The sequence below is a fragment of the Henckelia pumila genome, unplaced genomic scaffold, assembly GCF_033568475.1.
Source record: "Henckelia pumila isolate YLH828 unplaced genomic scaffold, ASM3356847v2 CTG_38, whole genome shotgun sequence".
Taxonomy (NCBI): domain Eukaryota; kingdom Viridiplantae; phylum Streptophyta; class Magnoliopsida; order Lamiales; family Gesneriaceae; genus Henckelia; species Henckelia pumila.
In genome coordinates, this window is record NW_027331813.1 from 1,517,653 (window position 1) to 1,529,968 (window position 12,316).

Sequence of the window (12,316 nt, forward strand, 5' to 3'; positions counted from 1 at the left end):
GCATTTTTGGAAATCACTGAATTCGGATTCAGAAAATTTATCTTGACTCTAAAAGATGCAGAAATGGTTTCTGTGAACATTGGTGAAATTGGTTTATCAATCTGAGTCACGATGAATTTTATATTAATTTCTGAACATGCGGGCTTTGCTTGTCAGGCTTGAACTTATGACTAATGGGCCCTAAGCTGTTAGCAGCCCACATTATAAATAAGTTATTGCAGTACAGAAATTACATAACAGAGGTCACAATTTTTGAAAACCTAGTTTTTTTTCTCTCTAAAGTGGTCGCCCCCCTCCCTCTCTACTCGGGAAAATCCAGCCTGTGAATTTTGAATTTGCAGTCTGGTTTAACAGATCAAATTCGTTAATTCTCTTCGTAGAAACTTCTGATAGATTTTCTAGTGCAATCTATCAGAGGGATTAAATCTCTGTTCGTGGACCTGATTGAAGAACAGTTCGTCCATCAGTTTCAGGGATATACAACAAGAGCAGAGTAATCTGTTGGTGTCCATAATCTCGATTCGAGATTGGAGGTAAAAATTTATAATTGTTATTTAATTTTTACACACACAATTTAATCGTAAAGTTTTGATACCTATTATGGAATTGTTCCATATAAAATTTTTAAACTTCCGCTGCACCGGGTATCAATTCTAATTGATCTGATCGCCGTTCTCCAACATAATATACATAACACACGTACATATATATATATATATAATTAAGCGGAAATTAAATGAACAAACCTTGTGACTCCTCTGTACATGGAGGCACCCCGTAAAAACCCACTACTTCTTATGTAAAACATGTAACACATTCAAGCCAAGACATCCGATGATACTGCATGTCAAAAAATGGAGATAATCTAGCTAACCTGCGAAGAGATGCGACAAATTCTTGCCTTGTCATGCTCTTCATTTTATCAATTTCCTTCTCTTAATCTAGTACCTGCAGCAATCACGAAATTACGTTTAAAATTAACAAATATCAAGCCGAGATAATTGGAACAACACTTTTAATTTAGTTCATTGAGAAAACTAATCTGTACATTTATTTGGACTTAACTGGGAAATTGGTGGTGGTGATCGAACCCCAATACTTAATGGCTGCAACATCAAAACTCTCACCTTTGCGTCGCAGCTGTTCAATGTCCCTGCATTCGGGATTCTCAGTATGAATTTGTAAGCATTTGAGCTTCCCTCGGGGACTATTTTTTCATAATCCATCTTTTAAAAGATTGAAATATGTAAGCAACCAATAAAATAACAAAAATATTAATTATTAAATGAAATAAAACTTGTATATTTATATAGGTAATAGATTGATTATTATTTTATTTAAGATTTTTAATTATTATAATTTTTAACTATTATTTGGTCACAGTTAATTTTTTAAGGTTGATAAGATATTGTGAGGATCTCGGTTCTAATCATCTAATCAAATATAAATCATACAATAAACAACAATAAAGCAAGACAAATTTTTTTATATATATACAACAAGTTCTAAAAGTTATTCAAATTCTAAACCGACGCCTCACGTCTATCGTTCGATCTCAAGTTAACCATGCCGACTCTGATTAGCTCCTGTCCCACCTGTTGCCAAGTACACATACAAAACAAGACAACAACCGGATAACTCCGGTGAGAATAAAATCCCAGTACAAACGACGTAAACATGCAATATCAAATACGTATATCAAAATCATGATATAACAGATATATTCTTCAATAATAATGCAAAATTGAAATGCATGTCTTTAAATCTGGGATTATCAAATCGGATAATCAAAAGGTAATTCAGTTCTTCAATTCTTTGGTTGGGATAACGAGGATAAAATATCACAACAATCACACCGACTTCCCCTTTCGAGGTGGACGATGTATACTTCAATCCTCTAGACTCTAGAGCATTCAATAGAGAGTTGATCGGAAACTGTAGTAAATCGTCTACCAGTGCCACTCGACTATAATCCCCAGAATGTCTAATTCAAATCTGGGCAAATCAAGGAATCAGGATCAATATGAATGCATATGACATAAATGCAATTAAATCAAATTAAAATAACAATCTCTTCATTCAGACATCAAAATATCGTAGATGTCATCTCATTCAATTAATATATTCAAACTCCTGAATATAATATTAAAAATCATTGAAGTAATTTAAATAATCAACCTCATGCTTTTTAAATCGAATATATGCATCACTTACTTCAAACAATTTCAGATATACAGACTCATGTCTTTCAAATAATATCGAAAATCAATTAATCATCTAAATTCTCATTCAATATCAAATAATCAAATAAACATACAAGTATGTGATTTTAATCGGGAACTCGAGAATCTCAACTCGCTCGAGTATTTATTCCCTTCGAAATCAACATCAGCTCATACCTCAGTTTTCCAAGTCTGGAAAAGTTCCAACCCCTAAATTGTTGATCCCAGCTTTTAAATATTCTCGACTAGCATCGAATTTGCCAAAAATCACATAATATACAAAAGTCAACATCGGTCAACTTTGGTCAAACTTTGACAGATAAATTTGCAAACTTTATCGCATTCTCACCGCTTCACTGTTTCGAATCATGACTCGAAACTTGAATATTTGGATCTATCATGTCGATACGATAAAAAATGGTTAACTAGCCGGAGGTCGCCGAAAAACCGAAGTTGACGGCGGCGGCGACGATTCCAACGTGCTCCAAAAATTATGAAATTTTACAGGATTTTAGAGCTCGACGAGATGATTCCAACGCACTAGGCCACAACTGGAATGGAGGTCCGACGCGCCGAAGATCGAAGAAAAACCAGGCGGCGGCGATAAACTTTCCGGGCTCCGATCTATGCCATTTTTGCACCAAAATGCTCCCATGAGCTAAGGAAATGCTCCCCACAGCTCAAAGAATCGATTACTAGCATTAGAACCAACAAAAACGAGCTAAAATCGTGAAAATCTTGGCGAAGAAGATGATGAATAGTACCTTCGCAAAATTCGTCTGTTCATCGCCAATTTCTCGGAGATCCAGCCGTTGGATTTTTGATTTCTTTATACCAATAGATTCTTCTTGATCTTGGCTACAATTTTATTGTTCGGATCTTCGATCGGAGCTCTGGTCAATGGCCGGAAAAAACAAAAACATGGACTGCTACAGTATCGGTCGGGAATTTCGAAAAATTAGGGAAAAAAATCTTAACTCTGTATTTTCTTTTCTGATGCTTCAACGCGTGTTTTCTATTTATAGTAACCCGATATTTTTGGGTCTCGGACTAATTTATTTGATACTCAAATGGTAAAATTTAGTCCTAAATTTGATATTTTCCGGTAAACACAATCCACATCTATTAATACCATTTCTGAAATTATTTACTTTTACTAGTCAATTGGACTCATAATTTTTCCAAATTAATTACTAAGTCCAACTTAGACTCTGACCAGTCAATTCGGTCAAATATTCTTCAAAATTAATTTATCTAGCATAAATAATTATTTTTATTTCAATATCTCAAAAATAACAAATATCCCGAAATAGTCAAACTCATTGATTAATTGATACGTGTATTTTGTAAATACACTCTATAATCTCATTAGCAATAATAATTATTTCATCAACTCAATAATTATTTTAATTGTTAATTAATTCGGTAATTAAATTTTTGGGGCGTTACAATTCTCCCCCTTCCCTCTAAGAAATTGATTTCGTCCTCGAAATCGCATGCAATCTGAGCATATCAGATAAAGATTTGAAAGAATCTGTACTCAATCTCCTTGCAATACAGAAATTCGGATATCTCTAACTCATGTCATGTTCTATCTTTCAAGTGACTTCTTTGATCTTATCTAAGTCATCATACTGAAACAACTAGAATGAACTTATTCAAGAACTACTCTTTTCAGTACGCAATCTATATCTGTCATCGGTTATCGATCAATCAAAGTTGTTCAAAGTCTCATTCAATGCGGTCTCATCTCGCTAAAGTGCAAAAGAACGAATCTTGTTTCCTTGTCAAAGTCTGAATCAAGACTTACAACTCTGACACATCTGTCTCGCACTGTTCTGATTCTATTCGGAATCATAATCACTTTCTCTGAATTCTATGACCATATCGGGTCAAATCTGACTCTATAACTGATGTATTTCAGAAACATCATTCTCGAAATGAGAAAAATTCATATTATTCATTGTATATCTCTTTGAAAAGAGTCATCTCTAAACTCTTTATAATAGTTCAAATCAGAACATTCAATCAAAGTCATGAATCAGGCCAACTAGTGCCAAAATCTAGCACTAAGGCTCGTAGAATGTCCTCTAAAAAATATAAGAAAAGTCTGTTCTGGCTGTCGGACAGTCTGAAATTAGTTTATTGTACTTTGATGAGACGAGGATAAAGAGTTTCTTGAATATTTAACTCTGACCTAAATTCAGTCATCGGATCATATATGTCTGTTAGTTGATAACTCTAACGAGTCCATAATTCAATCTTCGATCAATCAATATCAAACTAAACACAATCCATAAGTTTAGAATTCAGAGGAACTTATGTCAATCAGACAGTTTCTAACATCTCAAACTCATATAATGAGTTAATCTCAAACAATTCGACCTTCCTCTAATGCCTTATAAGTCAATTTCGATCAATCAATCATTTCACAAAATCTCAAAATTCAATATCGGAAAGTTCTTTCTTCGATGTCATTTCGTAAGATCGCATATTCATCTGCGAGTCACAATCTTTTCTTGCAATCATGGAGCAATCACAATCCAAAATATTTCAAAAATTCTTATCAATTTTTCCAATATCAATTCAGATATAATCAATCATACAGGCAAAATCCAAATTCCAAGATCTTCCGTCCGATCAAAATCGAAATCAAAATCGAATTAATCTCATCAAGTGTAAACAATACTGTAATGCCCCGATTTTATTATAATTGAGTTTAATCGAGATAATCAGGGTTTTCAGTGATTGAAGATTGTTTTGTTATTTAGCAGGGGGTTACTTTGCAAGATTGGAGAAATAAAGGACTGAAATGCAAAAGTTGGATTTATATATTATTAATAGATGCAAGTTGACATACCCATCACCTCACCCCATACCTCTCCTTCCTCCCCACTCTCTCCCTCTCGATTTCTCTCTCCCGGAAGCCATGAGAGGCGACTTCTAAGCTTTTCTTTCCGTTCGATTTGCTCGATCCGACCGTTAGATTTCATTTCTGAGTTGAGATTCACGATCACCACAACGAGGGCTTCGTTTAGACGTAAGTTTTACTTCGATCTCTTGAACTTCGATTTTGTTGAGTTGTCAGAATTTGATAATCTTGGAGTATGTTGTTCTTGAGCTAGCATAGATCGTGTATTTGAAGTCGAATCGGAAAAGGAACGAAGTTTGGATTTTATATGATTTTTGGAGTTAAATTCGAAAATGGGGTTGTGAGATTTTGTTGGATTTTGATGGTTTTTGATTTTTTTTGTTGATTGAGGAGTTGTTTTGGATGATTTGGGATTGTTGGTTGTTATCGGATATTTTTGGTTTGACCGATTATAGCCGTTATGCCATCGGAATCGAGTTTGGATTATTGGTTGTTTTGTTTCGGTTTGACTTCCGGGTTTGATTGAATTGGTAGATTGTTACCGAATCCGTATATTCTTCATTTTCAGATTTGGATTGGAGTCTTTGAATTGGATTGAACTTGGAAGTTGAGTCTGTCGAGAATTGAAGACGGTATATTGATTGAATTTCCTTGTTATGAAGTTTTGTGATTCGATTGATTATTTATTTGAGTTCGTTATTATTTTCAGATTTGAATCTTCGACGGACTCGAAAGGTAAAAGATGACTTTGAATTGAATGGGGTTGAATACTCGAGTTCGATTGATTCTCGAGCCCCGAAAATCACATACTACATGTTTATTTGCTTGTGTGAACTTGTTTGAGTATCTTGTTACACTTGCATTCATATTGAGCCGATTATTCAATTCGTTTGAATTTAGACGATTTAGAGAGCTATATTGAAGTGGGCTTAGATTTCGAGTTTTTCTAAGTACCAGAATACTTCTTATAGTTGCTCTGAAGTCTAGGGGTTGAGTTGAGCGACATCCACCCCGAATGGGTGTGTCGGTGAGTTGTTGTGAATACTTAGCCCCGGGATCCCAACCGAGTATCGATTGACATTTCGATTATCTGATTTGATAGTCCCGAGTTTAAATTCATGCATACATCCCTTTTCTTTGGAGTTGTTGATGTTTGTGGATTTTGATACGAGGTGTTTATTTGATATTGCATGCCTGTCTCTTTTACTTAGAAATTATATTTCTAACCGGATTATTCCGGCTGTTGTCTTTGTTTTGTATGTGTAACTTGGCAACAGAAGGATCAGGAGCTGGACCGAGTCGTCTTGGTTAGCTTAGGATGAGATGGATAGAAGTGAGACTCCACGTCGTAGGGTCGAGTCTATTGAACTTGTATTAGTTTTGTTGAGTCGTTGGAACTCTGATTTTAGAACTCGACTTGTTTTGTATTGCGGGAAGGATTTAGAACTTGTAGTATGTTCTGATTTCGTGTTGTATTGTATGTTGGAGCTTGGATTTGATTTGATTCGTGTTTGGCTTGATTTTCTCCAGGTTCCCCTGCTTTCTGTCCGTTTGGCCTACGCGCGGGCGAGGCTTGTCCTCGCGCGCGTGCAAGCTGCCTGGAGTGGCTCGGGTATTTTTGCCCGCGCGCGCGCGAGTTCCTCCCTCGCGCGGGTGCGAGCTTCCCTCGAGGCCACTGGCCCTTTTGCCTGCGCACGCGCGAGGCATGTCTTTTAAAAAAAAATAATAATAAATTCTGATTTGTTCCCGCGACTTACCGTGTTCGATTATGTTTAATTATTTCGAGTTTAGAATCGGGGTCTCACAAATACTCCTTGTACTCGTCTGTCTGCATTGGAACTTATTCGGTACCAGTTCCACTAATTCACTTATCTACTTCTTATTCACCCTTTCTGTTCTCAGGTGTTAGCAATGCACGAAATCAATTCGAATGCTACTAACGAGATTCAAAAATCTCTGTTAACACTGAAATTTCAATATTATTTATGAATTCAAAATTATGCTCTTAGTCCATCAATAGAATTTTACCGCAAAAATTCCTTAAATTCCCGAACAATCATCACAAAATCCAAATATCAAAAGATAAATCCGATATCACTGATTCATCGGGTGAATCCTATTAGTTGTTTCTAAAACATCTGAAATGTTCTTTAAAAACCCAAATTCGAATCTGAAGGGTTCGCTAAACTAATTCAATATCAACACAAATCATCTATTCGAATCTACGGCAATTCTGATTCAAAATCTCACCCAAAATACCAAAAATCTATACTAACATTAAACTAAAACTTTATATGTTTCAGTCGAACAATAAATTCTAATAGTGCTATCTATCTCTATTAGTTACGAGCCTACAAAATTACATATACCGAAGATATTCATCAATAATCAATGACTCCGAGTCGGAATCAAAATGATATCAAAGAGATTCTCTCAAATCATGATCATCAATAGAATGAATTCTGGACAACAATCTCTGCTAAGTGAAAACAACTCACTTGCATCTCAATACAAAGGTGAATAAATCAAATTCTAAGGCTCCATGAATAAATGAAGCGAGCCAATCAATCAATATCAAATCAGGTGATCACCCGTCATCGGGTATGACATCATGCCCATCATCAAGACAAACCAAAATCATGGTTGTCAACGTGGCCTCACTCACGAGGAATCCGCACGCAGTCATCGAAAAAGAGATACAATCTCATGGCATAATCCGATGTCAAAATAAAATAGAGATCACAAATGAATCAAATAATCAAATTTCACCCGAATCAATATCAATGTCCAGAATTAAAATTTGAAATATTAAGAATTTTCAATTTCCAAGTTCATACTCGAATATCAATCGATACCAAAAGGTAATTCTCATCGAATTCAATGTTATGGGAATCAAGGATGCATAACTACAATAGGATTCAACTATTTTCAGATTAATCGAAATAAAGGCTCAACTGTAACTAAAATCGATATTATCCCAAAGGCACTAATTATCCTCTTATTATATAAGAAAATAGTTTCTCCTCAACAAACTCTTAAATTCATAACTCTTCCACTCTTACAATCACAATAACTCCTCGAATCAATTCCATGCTAGAATTTCATACATGTTCTCTTAAGACTCGATCAAATCATGATTTTTGAAAGAACAATATTGGATAACTCAACAAGTCTTCCATACAATCGATTGGGGATCTAATATAATTCTCAAAGTATTATATCAATCATACGCATCCCAAAAGTTTAGCACAAGAGTACTGACATCTGAATATTCACAAATAACTTTCAAAAGTATAGCAACTTAGATCAATTCCCAATAATTCAATCTGTTACCAAAATCTAATCATCTTAAAACCAATTAATAAGATACAATCTTTTCATTCATATATCAATCTCATAATGCCATAATCTTAAACATCAACTCAGAATGGGAGTTTAGAAACATCTAGCTTTGATCTCAGAGTATTATACAACACTCTCTCAAAACTTACACCACATTCTTCACATCGACAAGTCAAGATCAATAGAATTCTTACCTCAAGGATTCTTACCAATCACTTACATCACTGATCCAATCTGATTTCATTCTGAAATTCTGAAATTCTTAAAATCGAGTTTATATCTCTGTTCTGTCTTGAGGTTCATCTGATACGAATCAATTCAATCATCGCTAAGAATTAAAATATCAACTCTTATCTTGATCAATCTAAGCCACAACAAACTTCGGGTGGTTTTTAATTTAATATCCTCAAGAATATATATCATATAATCATATTCTAGTTCATCTCATTTTTCATCAATACTGATTCTCAGTTTCGAGAGCATAAAGTTCTTTTCTCAACAGGGAGATACAATTGATAATGACAAAGACATAACAATTCAGAATGTCATAAATAAAATCTCACCTGTAATCTAATCCTGCTTAACAATTCATAAACCTCAACTTCTTATCATAATCCCAATCCTCCGAAGCAAGCAGTCTTTCATCACAAATCAAATCTGATTTGCTAGCTATCTCAACCATATCGCCTTCACAATTATTATCTCAAATAATCACGTAAGCACAAAACTCGAAATATCAAAATTATCAACTCAGTTTCGATCATCCTCTAATCATCATACTCATGTTATCGCATGAGCTTACAAATTTTCATCTCGAATCAGTTTTGATACTCTTTTCATATAAGGCATGCTTTAAAAAAAATCAATTCACATAATCATGTAAATAGATAATTTGAAATCAGTAAAGCATGCTCGCATGAAATTCAAGTAATCAAACAATGAAATTAATCACATGCAAAATAAAATAATTCAAACGGACTCGATCTACCCCACTCACTCACTTCTATTCCAGTCCAAGAATCTTATCGTTTTGATACCACTTAATGTGAGGACCTCGGTTCTAATCATCCAATCAAATATAAATCATACAATAAACAACAATAAAGAAAGAAATTTTTTTTTTTATATATATATACAACAAGTTCTAAAAGTTATTCAAATTCTAAACTAACGCCTCACGTCTATCTTTCGATATCAAGCTAACCATGCCGACTCTGATTAGCTCCTATCCCACCTATTTCCAAGTACACATACAAAACAAGACAACAGCCAGATAACTCCGGTGAGAATAAAATCCCAGTACAAATGACGTAAACATGCAATATCAAATACGTATATCAAAATCATGATATAACAGATATATTCTTCAATAATAATGCAAAATTGAAATGCATGTCTTTAAATCCGGGATTATCAAATCGGATAATCAAAAGGTAATTCAGTTCTTCAACTCTTCGGTTGGGATCAGGAGGATAAAATATCACAACAATCACACCGACTTCCTCTTTCGAGGTGGATGATGTATACTTAAATCCTCTAGACTCTAGAGCATTCAATAGAGAGTTGATTGGCCACTGTAGTAAATCGCCTACCAGTGCCACTCGACTATAATCCTCAGAATGTCTGATTCAAATCTGGGCAACTCAGCCCTCTCAAAAATCAAGAAATCAGGCTCAATATGAATGCATATGACATAAATGCAATTAAATCAAATTAAAATAACAATCTCTTCATTCAGACATCAAAATATCGTAGATGTCATCACATTCAATTAATATATTCAAACTCCTGAATATAATATTGAAAATCATTGAAGTAATTCAAATAATCAACCTCATGCTTTTTAAATCGAATATATGCATCACTTACTTCAAACAATTTCAGATAGACAGACTCATGTCTTTCAAATAATATCGAAAATCAATTAACCATCTAAATTCTCATTCAATATCAAATAATCAAATAAACATGCAAGTATGTGATTTTAATAGGGAACTCGAGAATCACAACTCGCTCGAGTATTTATTTCCTTCGAAATCAACATCAGCTCATACCTCAGTTTTCCAAGTCTGGAAAAGTTCCAACCCCTAAACTGCTGATCCTTGCTTTTAAATATCCTCGACTAGCATCGAATCTGCGAAAAATCACATAATATACAAAAGTCAACAACGATCAACTCTGGTCAAACTTTGACCGATAAATTTGCAAACTTTATCGCGTTCTCACCGCTTCACTAATTCGAATCTCGACTCGAAACTTGGATATTTGGATCTATCACGTCGATACGCTCAAAAATGGTTAACTCACCGGAGGTTGCCGGAAAATCAAAGAAGACGGGGGCGACGCGGCGGAGGCGATTCAAACGTGCTCCAAAAATTATGAAATTTTACAGGAATTTCGAAAAATTAGGGAAAAAATCTTAACTCTGTATTTTCTTTTCTGATGCTTCAACGCGTGTTTTCTATTTATAGTAACCCGATATTTTCGCGTCTCGAACTAATTTATTTGATACTCAAATGGTAAAATTTAGTCCCAAATCTGATATTTTTCGGTACACACAATCCACATCTATTAATACCATTTTTGAAATTATTGACTTTTACCATTCAATTGGACTCACAATTTTTCCAAATTAATTACTAAGTCCAACTTAGACTCTGACCAGTCAACTCGGTCAAATATTCTTCCAAATTAATTTATCTGGCATAAATAATTATTTTTATTTCAATATCTCAAAAATACCAAATATCCCGAAATAGTCAAACTCATTGATTAATTGACACGTGTATTTTGTAAATACACTCTATAATCTCATTAGCAATAATAATTATTTCATCAACTCAATAATTATTTTAATTGCCAGTTAATTCGATAATTAAATTTTTCGGGCGTTATAGATATATTACTTATGACTAACTTTATGCTACTTAGAGGATATTTACATTTATAAATTAATTATTTAGGTTGATCAAATCCAAGTTTCTAGCTATTTCACACTTTTCCATTATTCATATGTGCATGCCCTTTAATAAAAAAAGTCAATTTCATCTTCTTCTTCTTTTTCTATATAATTTTATAAATTGAAAATGAAGAAGAAAGTAATATAAAATTGGATATATAGTGGGCCTTGGCTTACATCTTGAATTATTTGATCAAGAAGAGGCAATGCAGGACCCTCTTTGAAGTCAATTTTGTGGGCAACACCAGCCTTTTGGATTGTAGGCAGACCCAACTCGTAATTCTCTCTATTAATGTCCATAGCCAATATCTGCAGTACAATATATATTAATTAATTAATTAATATTGTCGTAGCTAATTAATTGTAATAATGAATGAAAAAATTAATTACCTTTCCATTGTAAACGCCGATCTCCATTGTATTTTTAGCATTGATCAACTTCAAAAGCATGTTCAAGAACTGCCCTTGATCTGCCGATGTTGTCATGATATTCCTATATACTGCCCTTCATCTGCCGATGTTTTCATGATATAGCAGGTAACTGTTCGATTTTCGGTTATTCTGCTCATGTATTGATAGATACATGTGCTTCTCATTCCTTTATCTCTGAAAATTTTGTGTTGATGATGCTTTGCCTACTGAGCTTTTTCTTATTGTGTAACGCCCCGTTTTTATATTAATTGAATTTATTTGAGTTAATCAGAGATTACAGAGTTCTCGAGCCGGTTTGATTTTGATCAGGGTCCTTTTTGCAAAAATTGGATTTTTCCGGGACTAAAACGCAATTATCGGTTTTTATAGATATTTATAAGGATTTTGGACCCACTCTCTTCTCCATCATCTTCCTCTTCACGCCTCCCTCCTCCATTGTTGAAGAAATCGATTCTTCAAGCTTCCAGATTTCATCCCGAGCTCGATCCG

The 12,316-nt window shown here is 34.2% G+C and overlaps 1 protein-coding gene across 1 annotated transcript; it reads right to left on the bottom strand.

Annotated features, from left to right (window-relative positions):
• Positions 1-936: 936 nt before the first annotated feature.
• Positions 937-11,881, bottom strand: LOC140871077 (caffeoyl-CoA O-methyltransferase-like). The gene is made up of 4 exons (XM_073273519.1): positions 11,786-11,881; positions 11,573-11,704; positions 1,128-1,226; positions 937-948 (listed from the first exon to the last, which is right to left on the bottom strand). Exons 1-4 carry the CDS (start codon positions 11,879-11,881, stop codon positions 937-939), a joined length of 339 nt encoding a protein of 112 aa, XP_073129620.1.
• Positions 11,882-12,316: the final 435 nt, after the last annotated feature.

Coding starts and splice junctions, on each gene's coding strand:
- LOC140871077 (XM_073273519.1), bottom strand. CDS start 11,881: ATGACAACATCGGCAGATCAAGGGCAGTTCTTGAACATGCTTTTGAAG. Junction 11,705..11,785: donor TCGGCGTTTACAATGGAAAG/GTAATTAATTTT, acceptor ATTGTACTGCAG/ATATTGGCTATGGACATTAA. Junction 1,227..11,572: donor TTGATCAAATAATTCAAGAT/GTAAGCCAAGGC, acceptor ATCTTTTAAAAG/ATGGATTATGAAAAAATAGT.